Raw genomic sequence first — 21,172 nt, 5'->3', positions numbered from 1 at the left:
GACTTGACTGCTCATGAAAGAAGTTCTATGACATGGATGAATGCCAGTGCAGGGAACTGAATTCATTAACCTATTCCCATTCTGTCTATTTGTGAAGCTATTCATATTACTGATGTTTTAAAAAATCTGCTACCCAGAAAACTGCTAACATTCCATCAGCCCTACTTTGCTTGTGTATCTTTCTGAGTAAGATTTCCTCAAATTCTATACTTTTCATACCAATTACCCCTTGGTCTCCTAGCCTCTTCCTGTAACAGAGGGACAAAAGCACTGGGAATTCAATTATTTTAATGATCAAGTACCCAAGCTCCAACTTCCATACCTATGCTGACATTCCTCATCTCCTGTGTGACCTGGACTTCCATATTCCGGCTGTTCCGCTTTTCTCGTCCTCTCTTACTGCTCTTGGTTGTGACACTGTATTCGCTGATGGGCTGGATGCTCTCATTCAAGGGTGTGACAGCAGCAGAGGGCACAGATGATGTGGGAGTGTTGGACTTGGTTCCAGCGGTGCTCGGTGTGGCAGCTGCTGAAGACTGCCCAGATTCGGACATTTCATCTTGAGGACACTATGACAATTCCAGGGTGGGGGAAGAACAAAAACGGAAAAGCATAGCTATACATTTCAATTAATCTCCCATTTGTTGGTGTATGGCTGCTTAAAGCATTAGGGAGAATGAGTCTTGCTTGCTGTACCAGCTACATGTCCAATGCTTGCTGGTGACACTAGGCACAGCAACCACAATGAAACAGTGAATTTTCATGCTGAACTCAACAAGCAAATCCCACCTAGGAAAAGAGTGATATCCTTCCTCCTTTACCACTAAATATTGTTCTTCACAAATCACATCAGTATGTGATCTCTTCATCATGTATCTCAGGAGAAGTGGCTTTATCGTAAGTGAAAAGCACTTGTAGCTCATGCTGACTGCAGTGGAAGCTGAAGGGCTTTGACACTTGCAGTAAGCTAAACCAGCATTTCCCAAGACTGGAAGGCAACATGGATATTGCTTGGGAAGGATCTGAAGTGGCCTCTTAAGAGGTCCTGGATGATGTCATTACTCTAAGTCATCAACAGAACCTGAATGAGAGAACAACAAAATGATTTTCACACTAAACTGCAGCAGCAAAGCAGGCACCAAGCTGGGATATTCTGACTTTGCTAGCTCAGAAGACCTGTGTCCCCAGACTACCTTATTCAAAAGCTAGCCAGGCATGGGTCTAGCTTGACAACACAGTAAAAAACAGCTGGTCTCCCCACTTCCAAATAACAGGATGACAAGACCAAAGAATTAAAAAATGAGAAAATGATAAATCAACAAAGGAGATGGATCCCCAGTGTGAAATGCACACAAATGGCTCTCAGTTTTACAGACATTACAGCCCCATTTCTTGCAATAACACTTCTTGAAAAACAAGGGAGGTTTCAAGGCTTGGTCAGGATTTTATACCATGACTCCTGTTTGTCACCACTGCTTCAGTCAGCCAATTAATGTCTTGACCAATGCTGTGATAACTCCCAGACCCAAATGAGATCTGCCCATTCTTCATGGCAGTCCACTGTAATCACTGTCTGCAGGTAGATGACAAAATTCATGTTGCAAGTTAGGTGTGATAATGAGTTGCAATTGGGTGCAGTGACATTCAGCACCTGCACATACAGATCCTGCTTGAACCTTTACTATTTGCCTCTCCCCTTCTGTGCAAGTACTAGAAAGATCCTGCTCTGAGCCTCCCAACCTTGGAGCTGTGACACTGTTTCACTTCACTGATTTGGAAGTCTCGTTCTCTTGTTCTGATAATAACTGCACAACATGACACAGAAATTCAAAACAGGATGAGAAAGAAGACTGAAGAAAGAGGTGACTTAACCCTTTGCAGCCATGTATACTTTTTTTTAATCCATAATTTTACTAAGATCTTCCTTTAATTAGACTGGCCTCTGTATGCTTATCTTAAAATATCCTGCCGTACACCACACTGTGGAAGTCAAAGGTTTTACACTGCTTCTGTGCATTTATATTGGAAATTAAGACCTTTAAAAACTGTGTTGCCATTAAATACAATCCGTATTCTGCATACAGCTTCTGCATTGTCAGTCCAAACAGCACCCACACTTCTACACTCAATTCATCTCCCTGCACATTTGCTGATTTTAGCATTAAGACTGAGATGGAGACTTTTCAGTTAGGCTGCTGCATGTTGATAATAACCACACTTTCCACCTTTACTTCAAACTCCTGTTTCAGGAGCTACTTTCCTAATTAGTAAAGAGACAAAAAAAAGACCAAAAAAAAAATCAAACTAGGTTTTTGAGAACCAATATGATCCAGTAGGCTTTGTACTACCTCAACTGCAGTTTGCCTGCTGTGCTTCCTTATGTACAAAGTGACAAAGAGATTCAAGCGTGAAGTGCAACCATAAAACCTACTTCCCCAAACAAAACTTCCATTGGATGAAAGGACTCAGAGATGTTCTTGTACCCACTGTAAGAATAACCAAACATCACTGCAGGTGTCTGAGCATCTTAGCTCTTCAAAAAGAGACACCCAGGTGGGTCCACACGTCATGCCTTGAAGCAGATGTCATTCAGAAACCCTGTATCATCAATGTCTATAGGGCACTACCTGTATCAGAGATATGCTCTAATTTCTTATTGACATAATCTGGCCCTCACCCAGAACACAGCAGTGAGTAAAACTACCCTCGTCTTTCACTTATTTTTTGGTCATACATCTGAGTTTTATATTTACCTAGAAAACATACTTTATCAACCTACCAGCCTCAATTGGAGAAATTCGTCTCAGATGTAAATACTACCAAGACATTCCTCTTTACAGTCCAGAAGCATTATTAATCTTTGCTGGCATCTTCCTTCTATTGTCCTCAGTGCTTCATTAATGCTAAATATTGACTAAGTGTACAGCTCTCCCTTACAGCTTAGGAGGCATTCTCCATAACCCACAGCTCACCCAAAGAATACTCTTCACAACCACCACTTACCTACAGCCATACCTGTCAACCTCCTAAACATCAAATGTGTAGTAGTGACCTCCAAAATGCATTGCAAAGGCCCAACATTCATAGCAGTCATATGTCACCATGAGAAGCCATAATTGTATGGTTATAACACTGAAAGCATAGTACATAAAAACAAAAATGTTAAGGACTTTCATCTCCAAAATGGTGTATAAAATAAATGTACAACTGAATGCAAAAATAATGACAGCAACTAAAATAGAAAATAATAGCAAGCATACAAGGACACTTAAAATGTACCTACAGTATGGCCCCATGAAGAAGAAAAACTAGTCAGAAGAGTCAGGATACACATATGGGAAGGTGAGTTGTCTGTGCAGCTGATGTCAGCTAAGTGTCTGAGCTGCTAAAGAGATGAGGAGGGCACAAGCAGCACTGCTGAGATTTCAGTCATGCAAAATATTTAAGAAAAAACATTCCAATCAGACAGTGTGCAAGATGCTCGCAGGAAGAAAATCTCCATTTCAAATTGCAAACCTAGTCAGTCAATCACATCCTTTAATCATTTATAGGTTTGCTCCATACTCTTAGGAAATCCTCCATAACACATTACCCTATCCAAGTCTTCCACAGCCCAAGCTCTCTAACTCTACCATACCAGGCAGCCTCCTTAAACCCAGCACCCCACTTTTGAATTTCCCTAATGATCACCAACAAAAAACCCAGCACTACCTGTCAGGTGTTTTGACTAGCACACTACTCCTGCACAAAGCTTTCTTGTAACCAGAAATGGATTTCTTTGTGTGACAGAACCACCACTAAATCACTGAGAGATCCAGTCAGAAATCCTTTATTACCTGAACTTGGACATCAAAGCTTCCATTTATCTGGGTTCCTGTTGCATTCTCCTGCAATGCAGATACTGGGCTATCAGTGAGATCCACTCAACTTCTTTCACAAGTTCTGCAATGGTACTGCTTATAGAATTACACCTTAGCAAGTCTATGAAGATGAATGTAACCCCAACATCCTTGCTGCTCCTCTCCAAAAACTAACCCCTGCTGCACACACCTCATAACTAGCGAGCTTAAGGACACGTTCACAGCATAGCGTGCAGCACTGCCTGGAAATACCAAGGTTCCAGAACTGGTCTGAGAACAAGAAGCAGGTTGGTCTCTGTGCATTTTTGTGGCTGGCTGTGTCCTTGCAGTAGTGCTGTGTTGGCACAGCACTAGTCTGAACAAACACATTCGTGCTCTATCTTCATCCTTAACTACGTTACTGCATTGTGGCATTGCTATTCCCTAAATCCAGGCAAAGTTTTCCAGAAATGACTGCAGGAGACGACTGGCATTCTGCAAGTTGCTATGTTTCCCGAACTTCTGTGCTTTTAATACTACAGCAAGGGCTGGGTTCCAAGAAGAGTCTTGACCCTATCCGAAGACCTTGCTTTGGTGTTTCCAATTTCCATGGAGGCAGAGGGCTGCCCAAGTGCAGTCTGTGCTGTGCTTAGCCTAGCCACTTAAAAGAGGCAGTGTTAAAAATGGTAAGTTGCTGCTTTGTTCGCTGTGTAAATTCTGAATTTGCCTAGATTTCTTTTCCTATGCATCAAGGAGGCCGCTCCTGCAGTCCCTCATGCCAAAGTACCATTAATGTGACCTGGGGACACGGAGAATGGGTATAAAAACAAGTTGGGTTTTATTTTTATTCCTCCTCTTTGCCTTTACTACCTCAATTTATTTTACAGGTTAGTGATTTCAAACTTCTCAAAAGGAGATCAGTCCTTAGACGTGACATATAAAACACTCGATGTTCCACAAATTCCAGGCAGAAAGAAAGCAAATTTTATCAGACACCTTTAAAGCAGATCAGAAGCTCTGTGAGATACTGGTGCTGGGTAGATGCACCACTGACTTGCAGGCCTGTCACCAGGTACTGGGTTAACACTAGATGATCTTTAAGGTCCCTTCCAACCAAAGCATTCTACGATTGAATGATCATTCAAAGAGAGGAATTTAGTGGGATCCTCAGCACAAAGACTTTGAGAGGTCTATAGGTACAGCTCATTGGAAATGTGGTCACCATGTCTAATCTAAACTGTAAAGCACTGCAGTGAGCTGTCAGTTGAAACATCTGGGTCTTTGGGCTGGTCACCTGAATGGCAGAGCAGAACCCCACAAGCAACAGGCAAAACCATGCAGCTGCTTCAGTGCAGTTGTAATTCTGTGAGCAATTTGGCAAGCCCCACAGAAGGCAGTGCATTGAAGGTGACAGGTAAATGGATGGTAGACAAATGCAAGTCTAGAGCAATGACTAGAAATATAGGAGGAACTGAAGACCTTTAAGCACAGTGCAAGACTTGGGGATCCAGAGAGGATTAGGAGCCCTTCTTCCTGAAGACAGGAATGCCAGAACAGGGATCAGGCAAAAAGGACAAACACTGGAGAGCAAGCACAACCCAATGCCTGGTCCCAGCTAAGTACATTATGCATATTGAGGCACTACTCTTATCAAGGGGGAGAGAGGGACCAGGTTCCATCAATTCCTCTCCCAAGTAAGCTGTAAAAAAAGTGAAGGATTTACCTTCCCTAAACCCCTAATGCCTCCCCATACATTCCTCTCAGCTTGGGGCCAGTCAAGTAAAGGAGATTATCACTGAGACAAAAAGCATGAGGAGCTGTCAAATCCCTCCCATACCATATACTAGATCTGCACAAGAATATCCTTCCACCTACAGCACAGCTACCAAGGGAGCAGACACACAAAAGGGAGCGGCTGCAAAGGGTTATGGACACAGACTGGTCTCCATCTTAATGAAAACATGGGATGCTGTTGACAGTGTGAGAGTGAGAAGCTCTTGCTCCACGACGGTCTGTAAAACCTTGTAGCTGGAGTTGGACTGCAGCTGGCTGAGGTCACTGAGGTGCCAGTGGTCCAGTTTTGGGATGATCTTGGCCCCTATATGCCCACGTACCATGCCATCAGCGAGGGGGAAGACATTCAGAGAGTTAGGACGTTCCTTCCTGCTAAACAGACAAATAGAGAGAGGGGAAACCAATCTGTTAGCCATTTACAAGGTTCTGTAGAAAAGAAACAGCACGCTAGCTTATGTGAAGCATGAGTCACTAGAAAATGAATTGCACTCCTGCCCCTCACACAGCAGCTGTATGAACTCCCACTTCCCACACTTCCATCCTGTTGTCTACTCAGACCCATGGTGTCTGCTGCTAGAGCCATGCCTCTTCCTTGTGAGACTCTAAGAGGGAGGAGGCCAAGTGATCACAACAGGCACAACTGCCTTCTCCAACAACAAAACATTCTGGGGAGATGCAAAAGTGCAGAAACCATCAGCCAATTTAAGTCAGTGAATATTCTGAGAAACAAAGGTACTGTGGGAAAATAGCCCACAGCAAACAACTCTCACAGCAAAATTAAAGCTCCCATAGATCCTAGAGATGCCATCGCTGGGTCAGAAAAGGGGCTTTTAAGTAAGAGTCACCTAAAGGGCACTTCTGTACATTCCATCCCAAATCCCATTAGCTCCAAGAGCAGAAATCAGAGGGGTCTGGATCACTTTCAGTATTAAGAAAATAATACCTGTACTCTTCGATCCCCTCTTCAAATCCATATTACAATGCACTCAAAATTCAGAAATTACAGGTGTAAATGAATGCATCATTTATGTTGACATATGTCTGTCATTATGTTTTCTTCATCCTCTTCTTTCTTGGCAATTGCAGGTAACTAGGTAATTGCAGGTTTGATTCTGAACATAAAAGCTGGCACAAGTTTTGAGACCAAGCTCCAGTAGGAGAAAATCTAGAGCAGGCAGTGGAGGTGGAAAACGCTGCAGCAGCTTGCTGAAACTGGCAACTGGTTTTATGCCAGAGAAGCAGGCCTGCAGGGACAGAGCACACATGTATTTGGGGTTACCCCCAGCAGCCTCCACTCACCAACTCCAGTGGCCCTGCAGAGATGAGCTAAGCTGATCCTCTGTGTGGCAAGCATCCATAAACGGGTTCATTGATGGTACTTCACTTACTTCTGTATAGGACTTTGGTTATTGGTGTGGGGAGTGATGAAATCTACCCTTCTGTACCCCAGTATTAATAACATCAGACCTTCCTGTGCCTTTCTTCAACAGTCATCAGAACTGCTCTGATGAGCAGGCTGGGTGACCACCAAAATCACCTCAGCCATGACCACAGGTGAAACAACTGCAGTAGAGCCTAAGGACCCCCAGGATATACACAAACACACTAACACAGGAGATGGTACATGAATCAGCTCATTTATGAAGGAAGGAGGTGGAGTGTCTAGCAGAGGAGACAATGCTTGTGGAATAAACTTAAATAACTGACTTTCCCATTCCTAGCACTGCCTGGCCAACACAGCGTGCTGCACTGCTGTGTCAGCGTTGCTCGTGCTAATGAATAATCACTTGTGGCCTATCTTGGCTAGGCAGAAGGGGCAGAAAGGTGTTTCTAGTGTGGGCCAGCAAGGAGATTTGTAATGCACTTTTCCTAAGACTGCATTAAAATCCTCTCCTGAAGATCCTCAAATATTCATACATGGAAGTTTCATAGAGAAACCCTCTTACAAAGTGTCATGGTTTAAGCCCAGAACCACACAGCCACTTGCTCACTCTCCTCTTTTTACCCCTCACTCTGGGTGGGATGGGGAGAAGAGTTGAAAGAATGTAAACCCCATGGGTTGAGATAACAAAAGTTTAATAACTAAAGTATAACATAAAACTACTACTACTAATAATGATGATGATAAGGGAAGTAACAAGGGGAGAGAATATAAAACTAAAAAGAGAAGGGGAAAAAAACCAAACACTAACCAGCAGTGATGCACAATACAATTGCTCAGCACCTGCTGACCGATACCCAGCCTGCCCGAGCAGTGATCTGGCCCTTCCAGGTGACTCCTCCCAGTTTATATACTGGGCATGACATACTGTGGTATGGAATACCCCTCTAGCTACTTTGGGTCAGGTGTCCTGTCTCTGCTTCCTCACAGCTTCTCATGCTCCTCCTCACTGGCAGACTTGAAAGTCCTTGATCAGGGTAAGCATTACTTAGCAACAACTGAAAACATCGGTGTGTTATCAGTACTGTTCTCAAACTAAAGCCAAAACACAGCACTCCACCAGCTACTAGGAAGGAGAAAAATAACTGTTACAGCTGAACCCAGGACACAAAGGCAGCACATAAATAGATTTTAGAGGAACACAGATCATTGACACAACCTGATTAACCTTACTTTCTTTCATAGAGAAGATGCAACCATTTTTCAATAGATTCAAAATCAGATTCATATATGATAGGGATTACCAGTTTTCTGGTAGCATTTCCACTCAAAAGGCACCTTGGTGCTTATTAGTTTTAAATACTAACAATTGCTGAAGGTTTATAGAAAACATTCCATGTCTGCTTGTCTAAATACCAATTTATGACTTCTATCCTACTATTTACACCTGTTCTTAATAGGTCATGATACCTTAGTACACTTACCTCTATCTCTCTTCCTGCATTTGCCTCTCTTTATCCTAATTCTATCATTCCAAGACCCTGAAAGTTTCTAACAGCTAAGTTTTAAGTTTCTAAATAACACACTAGGGAAATTTTTCCTTTAATATGAAATCTTCACCCCAGCACTGTACTAAGTGCCACAAAAAGTACAGTCAGTTCTGTAGAAAAGATTAAGAAGAGATTCAAAACTAGAAATTAGAACTTTATGCCACAAAGACAGAAAATTCCTAGTTTTAAAGAAATAACTCAAGGGTCCCAAAAAAAGTCTAATTCAAAAGAATCATTTTTTTTCAAGGGGGGAAAAAAAAAAAAAAAGCCATAGTTTCCTATCTTTCCTCTTCTTCAGGTTAGGATGATGGTCTTAAGGGAGTCATGCTTCATGGCTGGATAAAATGTCCTGTAACTGCAAACCATTCCATGCAGAACAAGTGGTGCAGTCAGAATACCTAACAACATGCTACAATAGAAATGCTTTTGTGACTGTGCTGGGATGGCCTGATGTAACTTAGTGGCAGCACCGGGAAATATGAGCCATCCCAAACCCATGCTGAGACATTATACTTCCTCTTTAGGTAATTTCTATCAGATTTCTTTTGGGAAGCCATAGCTTATTTCTACATTCATATACAAACACACACATTTAACACGCAAGGAGATACAGCCCTCCACTGAATGTACAGGGAATGTATGAACTTCACAGTCCCTGCTAACCAGAAGACATGGGACAAGGTCTCCATAGCATCAGAAGCTGTAGGATCTCCAGGAAAGCATTTTAACATAGATAGTTAGGAAATTTCCTTACTGAGTTTCTTTGGAAACACCTTCCAGCCTTTTCTAAATTTCACAGGGAAGGGGAAGAAGCAAACACCACTGAAGAGCTAACTTCAACTTTGCAGTCTTGGAGCTGACTATCAGTCTTCAAAGAAATTTAGAGTACCCTCAGGAATGGCCTAAATTTTGAGTGCTGGAGTAACCTTCATAACACTTGGTTGATTACACCTTACATTATGAGGTAAACAGCAAACTCCTCAGTAAAAGTTTGCAGTAGCGAAAACCTGGGATGAGGATGCTCTACAGGTAGCATCCTAATGCTTATTATACATAACAAAACTGTGATTTGTTTGCCAGCACTTAAAAGACTGCAACTGCTCTTTGCAGGCTCCAGATGCAGAACTTATTGCCCAACCCAGGAGTGCCTTCAGAGGGCCACTAACAGCAACATGCATTTTCTGCCCACTCAGAACACTTACATGCCTCATACTCTATAGTAAAACAGGGGAGAAAAGATGACTTTTAAAATATTCTGGGACGTGAAGTATAAATGTCCAGTCACAGAGGACTGATCCTGTTTTGGGACCTGTGTCTTCTGCGTTTGAGTTCACAAGCTTCTTCCTGATGAGAACATTCTCCCAGACACAGCAGCCTGATCGCTCCCTCTGCCTCACCCACTGAGCCAGTCTAACCCCGGTGCCAACAGACAGAGGGCAAATTCCCAGCATCACCTGTTGCCAGTCAACAGCAACCTCCCAAACCAATCCTACTAACGAAGTGAAGATGCAGCAACAGGATTTACCTTTTCCTCCATGACTGGCGATGACTGCCGTGACAAACATAACAGCCAAAACAGAGCAGCAATTGCACAAAAAGCGAGACAAAAAAGAACAACCATTAGAGAGCAGAGGTCATGCAAACATGCAGTCCTACCAAAGGTAAGGAGAATGCATGCACTGTCATCCACCCCACAAATGTGCACTGTGCTCATTACTCCTCCTGGATGGCTGTTGATACAGCCCCCCACCAGTTCTTGCACAAACTTCTCACAAGGAACAAGCAAACATATTTGGTATCATATGCAGCATATTACAGTCATATGCACATTACAGCCTTACACACCCCTACGCAGTCTAACACACCCAAGCACATCCACAGATGAAAATAAATAAATACACTCCAATTCATGTGACAGGCTATGAGAAATTATGTCCATGTCCCCCCAGTGCACACCAGTGCACCAAGACACACGAAAGCTGGTGCTCACCCCCACCCACGTGTGCAGTGACACAAAAACACATATGTGTCCCAAATGCTTGTCCACAAGCATATACAGACACAGACCTACACACACACCCCAATAGTGCAAAGGTTGAAATGAAAGAAAAAGTCTCATTTCCCATTGGTGGCTCCTACAGACTCAGGTCACTGCCCCATCAGGGGCTTTCACAGATCCACAGTGTTTCACTTTTCTTCTCACGAGACTAGCAATATGACACACTCACAAGGGTAAAAGACTAATTTCTCTACTACAAAGAGGTAATTCTTGATGAAAATTTTGCCCTTTGTCCCAGAGAATGGCAGTCCTGTAGATATAACCAGAAACACTTTATCCATGTATCTCCTTCAAGGAATGATAACATAAACTCACAATTAATGTTAGCTTCTTTGAAAATCAGGGAAGAAAAAGCTCATTAAAATTAACTCCTACCATGAAGTCCACCAAAATTTGGCAGGTGCATATATAAACCACCCTGTAAAAGACAGAAGCCCTAAAGTATGTTTTTGCCTATGGTACTTTTATATTTTACGGTGTAAGTACTTCCACAGATAGATTTTTATTTACAGAAATATAAGTGGGAAGTGAAACCAGCCTAATACACTTATCCCATTTCAGCTGCCACACTAGGATCAGACCACATTCTGGGAGCTCACTGCAGACTTCCAGACCAGGAGGGGGAGAGGAGAAGGAATCAGTATAGTTCAGTAAGGGAGATTTTATGAACCAAAGAAAATCTGCAAACTACTGGTTCCTTTTACACCACATCTTCTCTTGTTTTCTATACCCATCATGCCTGTCTTTTGCCTAAAAAGGCTGCCATCTGTATTTTGATTTCTTTTTTTCCCCCAACAGATTTTAAGATACTGAAATTTTAGCCAGACTCCAAATACTGTGTTCTGTAATTATTTTCATTCTCCTAAGCCACTCTCTGCTGTGAGACTAATTTACTGTTTCACAGCAAATACAGCATAGAGATAGCTCACTATACAGCCCACTAACAACTGCAACAGCCATTAGTTAGTCCTTTCTAGAAGCACTGTAAGATATTCTTTTCTGAAAGGACTATTTGACTGGCAGAAGAACAAGGGTAAATAGGCCCTCTTGATTCGCATATAAATGTATTTTTCCGTCCTCTATGTAAGGCTTTGGTAGCCTTACAAATGAGGGTATATCAATCTTATAATAGAATCGCAGAATCACAGAATGGTTAGGGTTGGAAAGGACTTTAAGATCATCTAGTTCCAACGCCTCTGCCATGGGCAGGGTCGCCTCACACTAGACCATGTCACCCAAGGCTCTGTCCAACCTGGCCTTGAGCACTGCCAGGGACATTTACCACTTCTTTGGGCAGCCTGTGCCAGCGCTTCGCCACCCTCAGAGTAAAGAACTTCTTCCTTGTATCTAACCTGAACTTCCTCTGTTTTAGTTTGAACCCATTGCCCTTTGTCCTATTGCTACAGTCTCTGACGAAGAGTCCCTCCTTATAGCCCCCCTTCAGATACTGGAAGGCTGCTATGAGGTCTCCATGCAGCCTTCTCTTCTCCAGGCTGCACAGCCACAACCTTCTCAGTCTATCTTTATACGAGAGATGCTCCGGTCCCTGATCATCCTCGAGGCCTCCTCTGGACTTGCTCCAACAGCTCCATGTCCTTCTTATGTTGAGGACAACAGAACTGAGTACACAGTGCTGCAAGTGGAGTCTCATGAGAGCAGAGTAGAGAGGCAGGATCACATCCTTTGACCTGTTGGTCACGCTCCTTTTGATGCAGCCCAGGATACAATTGGTTTCTGGGCTGCAAGCACACACTGAAGCCGGCTCATGTTCAGTTTCTCATTGACCAACACCCCCGAGTCCTTCTCCACAGGACTGCTCTCAATCTCTTCTTTTCCCAACCTATAACTGTGCCTGGGATTGCCCCAACCCAGGTGTAGGACCTTGCACTTGGCCTGGTTGAACTTCATGAAGCTGGCACTGGCCCACTTCTCGAGCATGTCCAGGTCCCTCTGGATCCCATCCCTTCCCTTCAGTGTATCAACCAAACCACACAGCTTGGTGTCATCAGCAAATTTGCTGAGGGTGCCTCAATCCCACTGTCCATGTTGCCAACAAAGATGTTGACCAGAATCGGTCTCAATACAAATCCCTGAGGGACACCACTCGTTACCCGTCTCCAGTTGAGTCATTGACCACAATTCTCTGCATGCAGCCATCCAGCCAATTCTTTATCCACCAAGTGCTCCATGCATCAAATTGATGTCTCTCCAGTTTAGAGACAAGTATGCCGTGTGGGACAGTGTCAAGCGCTCTGCAGAAGTCCAGGTAGATGATGCCAACCGCTTTGCCCCTATCCATCTGTTATCACCTGATTCAGAATAAAGGATCTTTCCTTGAGATACCAGTATCTTCCAACAGCAAGTTATCCTCCTAGCCTACAGAAGTATCTTTAATTATTATGGGAGGTAATGAAATAACCAACAGACATTATTAGAAAAAATTCTTCACAGGGCAGTCAAGCACTGGAACAAGCAAGTGCTCATGCCTCCAAGCCTGTCAGTGTTCCACAAGTGTTTGGACAATGCTCCTAGATATAGGGTTGTCTTGCGTGGGGTCAGGAGTTGGACTCCATGATCCACACGTGGGTCCCTTCCAGCTCAGGATATTGCCTGGCTCTAAGGCTGCAGGGAATCTGGCCAGAGTCACTGAAGTTTCTGAAGATTCCTGTCTTTTACTGCTTGACAAGGTGGGATTTTCTCTTCCTTTTTCTTTCTTACAATACACGTCTAACTCTGGCAGTTCAAAGTCTGTCTTTTCCAGAGCAGTCTGACCCAGCAACAGAGAACCACAACAGATAGAGGGCATTCATGTGCCAAGACCTGAAATTTCCTTTCTATTACATTAAAAAAAAACAACTGGCATTCTGCTATTTAAGTATTACAAACCTAAATACAAGTTTCTAAATTACCCTAATTCTTCCTTTATTATTTATATTTTCCTTCACTCTTAATTTCAAATAATTTTGCTCAATGCTGCTCTTTTGCATTTCATCATCCCTGCCATGTGATATTTCACAAAGCTTCATGGCCTTCCATTGATTTGTTTTCCCAGCATTTTCATGTCTGTGTTTCTGCCCATGCTGCCCTTTGTTGTAGTCTGACACACCATCCCAATCCCTTTCATAGCCTAATGCTTCCCAAAGGTTTACAGGTGAAGTCCAGTGACATTAAACAGCTGAAGTTCACAGATAATAACCAAGATCAGTCAGACATATTTTGTAAGAGACAAGGGAGGACACAAGCAGTGGGCACTCTTGTCCAAGTATTCCCGTGCAATTCATACTGTCTCTGTCTGGTTTTCAGACCAGGAGCTGCCACAGCTTGTAGTCAGCATGTGTATAAAACCTCTTAACATTCCTCAAGGCCAGAGGAAATTAAAAAGTTAAAAAAAGATAGACAAGGATAACAAAAAGATTTCATCTCCTGCAGCCTATTACGTTGTCAACACTGCTCACCTGGAAAACACTGCTTTAGTTTAAAACTTCCTGGGTTAAACAGTGTCATTATGGTGTTAATCTCTGCATTAGCATGCACTGATTAACACAAACAGCAATCTGCCACGCATAAAAACTGCCACAGAAACCACCTTTTTAATGGCTGAGTGACTTAATAGATTATACTTAATCGAAGTAAATTATGTGTTATATGATCTATTACTTCTCTAACCAGTATTTATGGAACATCACTTCTGCCTGAAACCCTGTAAGCAGTGTTACTGGTATACAGTATCATCAGAGAGAAAGCATTTGATTCCTTCACACACCACTTAAAACTAGATGTATCTGGTTGTATCAATGAACTTAACTTCCGTGCTTTAAATTTGTTGTAAGACTACAATAGACTAGTTCTATATACTGAACTTCTTTCCTACTTTCTTTGCCTTCTTTAAGCAAAGGCTGATTTTTACTGGATTGGTGCTCTAAAAATGTGTGAGAAGACACCAATTTCTTGGGCATAAGTAGCTCTATTGACTGATTGACTGACAAAAATCTTCCTTTTCTGTAAAGAAGGAAGGGTGTGGGAGGGAAATCCATAATAGCTAACAAATTTAATTGCTATGTTTTTTCTGGCTATCACATACAGCCATACACAAAGACACACACACACAAATACTTTACACGACACCTTCACCCATTTTATAGATAAACCTTTTACATGTTACCTGAGAATATAAACGTGTTTTTCCAGAGGCCTCCCATCAATAGGAGCATGACAAAGCTGAAGCTTTGTAACATAACACATAAAGCTCCTTGTCGTCAAGCCTTAGAAAATATCCCTACAACTCACCCAAAACTCATTGCAAAAAAAGCTCCAACTTTAATCCATGTCCACAAGGAAAGATACTACTTTTGGTTTCTCTCTCTCAGATACGCACACTCAGTCTGTGAGTTCCCAGGCAGCATACACTACATGGAGAGGTTATGGCCCTACCTTCTCCCAGGTAGACTGCCCTCAGTTTGATTATTTCCCCCAACTTGCTGCATCTTGGATCGCTCAATGTGTTCCACGTAGGTCTGGATCATCTGTGAAGAAGGAAAAAATCATGAGCCAAACAGAGGACAAAAGACTCCTTTTCTCCTTTTGTTTAATCCCCTCCAGAATCCATTTCCAATTCCCCTTTTTTTTTTGGCACATCTCCTAGCCTTTGCTCTTGTTTTCTAAACTGATGATGTAAGTGAATGGACTAATCTGGCAGAAAATCTCACAACAAATAGTGTTGGAAATTACTTAAGATTAATCTCAGAAGAACCATGAAAGAGCACATCCAAAAATAATATACAACACCTCCTGGAGTCTCTCACGAGCAGTGGGAGGTGAGGTAGTGGGGCACTGTTCACAGAATCACAGAAGGGTTGAGGATGGAAAGAACCTCCTGGGGTCCATCAGATCAAATGTTCCTGCTCAAACAGGGCCACCTAGAGCAGGTTGCCTAGGACCATGTTCAGCTGGCTTTTGAGTATCCCCAAGGACAGAGACTCTACCACACTTCTGGGCAACACGTGCCAGAGCTCATCATCTTCACAATAACGAAGTTTTTATTCATGTTCAGAGGGAGCATTCTTTGTTCAAGTTTGTGCCAGTTGCCTCCGGTCTTGTCACTGGGCACCACTGAAAAAAACCTGGCTCCATCCTCTTAACACCCTCCATTCAGATATTTTTGATGCTCCCAAAGTTCAGAAGCCGTAGTCACCACTAATAGGGGAAAACTCTTTGACATGACTTTATATGTAGGCGAGAAGTTTATTTATTTAGAAATTATGAGATGACATCCTACCTCTGTGTGACGCTGATGTAGAGCATTATATTCTTTCTTCATTTCTGATTCACGTTCCTCCAGTCGTGAAACTACCAAGAGAAGATTCCAACCATCAACTAGCACACACCAGACACTCAACAGAAACTTGAAATCTCAAAGCCTATTTTGTTCGAAATTAATTTATACCTACTGAACAAAACGAACAGAAATAGAGTAGTGCACATTGTGGGATTTGCTCTTAATTACAAACTCAATCCAAGGGTACCTCCCAAAATAAGGAGTTCAAATAGTGCAGTAAGACCACAGAAGCAGAGTTCTTCAGCAGTAGCCTGATGGCCTCCAAGTGTCCTAGTTTGACAACGATTTAAATTACCCTCTGGGATGGGCTATTTGAGGAGCCACCAGCGTTACCCTCTGGCTATGTAAGGAGCAGGAGTACTGGACAAAACACCAACGAATTCTGAGGGGATCCAACAAAACATGGCTGCACACGTCAAGGCAGTATTTGTAATAAATAAACAAATAAACAAATGAATGTGATAGTTTACATGAGAAAAAATAAATGAGAGGTTCTATTCACGGACAAGGAGAAAACAGAAACTAGGTTCCGGAGCTTTATCAATGGCCCAAATCTTGTATCTGCAGATACTGATCATGCCCCACACAAAAAAGTTATGAAGCCTTTATTAAATGAGTTTAGATACATTCCATCCTGTAGAAGGCTCCGAATTTTATACCAAAGCAAGGGATAACCAGACATTTCAGGTTTTGTATAAATTACATTAAATACAAAAAGTATGAAAAATATATTCAGGGCAGCAGTACGTATGTGTGGAAGGCAGAGTGTATAATCACATCCAGTGTACAACTTTGCTTACTCTGATCTGCATAGTTTTTGGCCTTCAGCTCCAGCTGTCGAGTCTGAAATTCAAGGTGTTCCACTTGGATTTGTAGTTCTTTCTTCTCCTGCTCCAGTGCATCTTCAAACTCTATAAACTTCTGAATAGGGAAGAAGCAGAGAAGGCACAGATGAGGAACAAATGTAAAATGTGTTTGCCCTTTATGAGTTTTACACTCCTCACAAAAAATAAAAAAAATAAAAAATTATAAAATATGAAATAAGAATTTTTAAGTGCTCTAGTTAGTATAACAGCATCTAATCAAGCTGATGATACTATTTTATATGAGAAAGTATTAGCTATCTTTAATGTATTAATTAATACATAAACTATTGTCCAACATGAGTTTGCAAACCAGGACAATTCTGCTATCTTCTGCCACACTGCTCTTCCTCATGAGAGGCTGAATTTTTATTCTTGTTAATTTGATGCCAGATAATACATCTGTTTCTATGGTCATATATTTACAAATACATGTAAATACTTCAGAGCAATTCTTCTATTTGTGCCATTTTCACAGAATCCCAGACTGGTTTGGGTTGGAAAGGACCTTAAAGCTCATCCAAGTTCCAACCCCCTGCCACGAGCAGGGACGCCTTTCCACTAGACCTGGTAGCTCCAAGCCCTGTCCAACCTGGCATTGAACACTGTCAGGGATGGGGCAGCCACAGCTTCTCTGGGCACCCTGTGCCAGCACCTCACCACCCTCGCAGGGAAGAACTTTTGCCTAAGATAACATCTCAATCTCCCCTCTGTCAGGTTGAAGCCATTCCCCCTTGTCCAGCCCCTAAAGACCCTTGTAAAAAGCTTCACCTATAATTCACATGGAGGGTAAGTTTTGCAGAAACATGCAAGTCCTTCGGAAAAAATTAGTCACAACTCCAGGCAGATGAGAGAAACTTCTACACCCAGAGATGGTGACAGCAAACTTCAGAAGGGCTCTGTGGCACACGGGAGCCAAGCAAGGGAGAGAAGCAGGTGGAGGAGGTTCTCACAGCAGAATTTAAGAGATTTATACCTAGCAAGAAGAGTTTTTGCTAGCTGCTCTTGGCAATGGAGGGAGGAAAGAGACCAGTGCTGCTAACTCTCATCAAGAAACAAAAAAGTGGTAGCTGTGCACAGAGCAGTGTGAACTCCTGCACAGAATGCTGAGTGGAAGGGAAGATTTTTACAGATACTTCACAATGAAAGCAACAGAAAAATATGTAATTTCAGGTTATTATTTCTGTAAGATGTCACTTTTAACCTGGGAGCTTTAGTCATCCTCTACCTTGGGTACTAGCATCCACTAGCAAAGGACAACATATGAAACTTTCAGTTTAGCTCTACTGTAATGAACTGATATTACACATAACTCTTGACAAGAGCTGCAGTCACAACTGACTTCATGAAATAAACAGCTTCAGAACAAGTCCTATCCTCGCCTTACAAACCCCAAAACTCAAGTTTCCTTACATTATTTCCAAACTGTTATATCCACAGCAGCTACAAGTACAAAGCAGCCTCAACCAGCCAGTCCAGTAATTAAACACAAGCCTGTCAGCTGAGCAGCAAGTGTGCGACTGAGGCTGGTAACAACCCTGGATTAGAGCTGCAGAGGAGAAAATAAAGCCATGATGGCTTTAATCTCCCTTAGAGATGTTTATAGAACCAGAGGAGATGGCAGGAGGTAACTCAGGGCTCTGGGGAGCTCACAGGGTGCTTTACTCCTGGCCTGGCTTGTCTTCCTCTCCATCTGTTTGCAAAATGCTCCTTAGGTTGAGCTCTAACAGATGCACAAGCACAGGCACATTGGCTGGCTGAGCTCTCTTCTTGCTGAAGGTATGAATACTGGGCAAGAAAAGTCTTCTCGCACCCTCCTCTGCACTCTGCACAGGGGAAAGTGCTGCTCTCCACAAATAATGCTGCTCAAGTGGTGACGGCTGTTTCAATTCACACAGTAAAGCCTCTCTGTACACTGAAAGAGACAGACTGATGAAAATAACTTTTTCTGTAAGATTGACAAGGAAACGAATGCATTTAATGAACGCACAGTAAGACGACTGTTGGTAAATTCCCCACATGAAACAATAGGCACAGCATGTGACTGCATTCTCAGGACACTCCCTGTGCAGGTCTACTATTGCTTCTACTGGAACAATTAGCACTGATATGGGAGCCATCATTGTGTTCACAAGCTGGATCTCCTCTCTGCAGAAAACCGAAAGGCTCTAGCATTTATTCCTGCAGACTCTTAAAACTGTTCAGTAAGTTCAGCTGAACCATGAGTCAGTTTTCACTCCTACATCCCTGACAGAAACAATCGAACACATTTTAACCAGATCTCATTTTCCTGCACTCGGTGTTCTGCAGTGCCTTTAATCTTTAACTGGGCTTTTAACTTTCTTTTCCTTCCTGCACAGATTTATTGCAGTAAGAGGGTTTCTTCCACCCTTGTGGCTCTTTTCCAGCAGTATTTTCTACAGATAACAGAAATGCCAATACCTTTCTTCCACTACAGTGGAGTCACCTCAGAGGCTACACATTTAACTTTCAATTATATTTTAAGACTGTACAAGGTTTTAGATTTTTCTCTGAGATGTTAATTCAACATTGAAACCCTTTAATTACTTGCAAATATCCAGCAATCTCTTTTATGGATTTTGAGAAATTTACCAAGCAATCTGCTTTGTAAATTTTCAGGTTTGTTCTTGAAACATTTTCCAGGATAACAGTATCATTTCAGAAATAGTAAAAAGGAAAGTAAAATCCTGACACAGGTGCACTAAGACAGAGAGAAGCAGCAGTTAAACTTGCTCCATTTGGAAAACCAAAAGAGATATTTTCCTGGTATAATCTCCCTCTCCTTGCAGGGTTTGGCTGGAACCACTCCACTAAAGCTCTCTTTACAAACCCTTTTAAATTGCAGCCACGGGCTGTATCCCCACCACATCGTTGTGCCTCAGCTCTGACTACTCTCTTGCCTCAAGATGCCCTCCTGGTCCTAGTTCTCCACCCAAGAGCACAGAATCATAGAATGCCCCCATCCCTTCCCCCTACCCCTGCCAGATGAGGCAGGAGTAAGGGTTTTAGCAATAAAAGCAAATAGACCCTAAGGAAAACATTCACAGATTTCTCAACAGTAAATTACAAAGCAAAAGAAGGCACAGGCTCAATTTTATTCCCACTATGTATGTCATGTTTAACACGGTTCCTAGATTTGCTACAGCTCTTTTGGCTTAATTCAGAGGAAACTGATTGAAAGATTAAGTCTTCTACAAATAAGGCTCAGTCTTCTTCAGTCCCATCTAATTTGCAACCTAAGAGTAATAAAAGAAAACTAGAAATCAATCATTTGGAGAAGAAAGAGACATGGAGACAGCAATATTAAAATTTCATATTACACTATTCTCAGACAGTATTTCAGATAAAGGTAGTACAGTATATCCTGTCCTGCTGGTGAAGAGATTGAATGACTACATTTGTGAGCCTGCACCAAAGGGCTCTTCATTCTCCTTGTCTCTGAAGCACCTTTTAGCTGCTCCTGCATCAGAAGCCATCTCACCTGAGGTTATTCCTGTGCAATACAAGGTCTGAAGGGCTGAGAGCAAAAAAAGTCCCAGATCCAGAGAGGAGAGAACGGCTGCAGCAGCGGGATGAGGAAGAAAGGTTTCACTACCAGGGTCGTCCCCAAGGAAAGCACGCTCCAGCTGAGGACATGGCTTAGCACACACTGTCACCACCACTCATCCTGCCTGGCACAAGTGAGTTGTCATTCGGTTGGCAGGCAGGCTTTATTTTTTTCCAGTAAGCATTTCATACAGCACCCAGGGAAGAGCCTTACCAGCCACTAAAGGCAGCAGAGATTGAAATGACCTATGTGCACATCCACAAGCACAAGTAAGCAGTGCAAGGAGTCAGAGAACAGGCACTTCAGGTATATTTGTAGTACTCTTGTGAACAACAACCTCCAGAAAGTGAGGCAGCAGAAGCAGCACCTCATGTTCAGCATGATACTCTGCTCTGGTCCTCAATCTACAGTTCACGGACCGTGCTATATGGCTATGAATGGCCCAGCTGAGCAGCACCCCTGGGCCAGCTACGGTCCATCTCCTGCCCTAACCCAATCCATCACACAGCAAATCCCCTTTCACACAGTGCCCTCTGTACCAAACCTGCTAGAAACTCCTATCAGGGCAGAAGAAAAAGAGAACACAAACTGAATAAAGTGGTTTTGGTTTTTGGGTTGTTAGAGGGGGTTTTTTTTCATTAACCAAACTCACAGAGACAGTTACACTTTAATACCAAGCACCTACTATTGAGTGAATGCAGCTCAGTAAATAAACATCCATAGGCATTTCACATTTTCTATTTCTTTCAGAGAAGGAGGGGTATAAACATAGCCCTGCTGAAG

The 21,172-nt window shown here is 42.6% G+C and overlaps 1 protein-coding gene across 33 annotated transcripts in view; it reads right to left on the bottom strand.

The window, feature by feature from the left end:
- Positions 1 to 21,172, bottom strand: part of MAPK8IP3 (mitogen-activated protein kinase 8 interacting protein 3) — a 74,916-nt gene that overhangs the window by 38,483 nt on the left and 15,261 nt on the right. For 19 of the 33 annotated variants that reach the window (XR_013957100.1, XR_013957101.1, XM_080620085.1 and 16 more), the window contains exons 2-7: positions 16,759 to 16,879; positions 15,899 to 15,969; positions 15,055 to 15,146; positions 10,090 to 10,113; positions 5,861 to 6,005; positions 323 to 569 (exon numbers count right to left, since the gene is read on the bottom strand). Coding sequence is in view for 31 of the 33 variants with exons in the window: in XM_080620085.1 (XP_080476211.1) it covers positions 323 to 569; positions 5,861 to 6,005; positions 10,090 to 10,113; positions 15,055 to 15,146; positions 15,899 to 15,969; positions 16,759 to 16,879 (700 nt within the window). In the remaining 2 variants the exon portion in view is untranslated. Of the gene's footprint in view, positions 1 to 322; positions 570 to 3,003; positions 3,133 to 5,676; positions 5,819 to 5,860; positions 6,006 to 6,576; positions 6,844 to 10,089; positions 10,114 to 15,054; positions 15,147 to 15,898; positions 15,970 to 16,758; positions 16,880 to 21,172 lie in introns of those variants that run through there. The other 14 variants (XM_080620113.1, XM_080620108.1, XM_080620114.1 and 11 more) reach the window with 12 other exon arrangements.

This window comes from Psittacula echo, assembly GCF_963264785.1.
Source record: "Psittacula echo genome assembly, chromosome: 5".
Lineage (NCBI taxonomy): Eukaryota > Metazoa > Chordata > Aves > Psittaciformes > Psittacidae > Psittacula > Psittacula echo.
The sequence above is the reverse complement of the archived record's forward strand: the minus strand, read 5'-3'. Positions and strand labels throughout refer to the sequence as shown.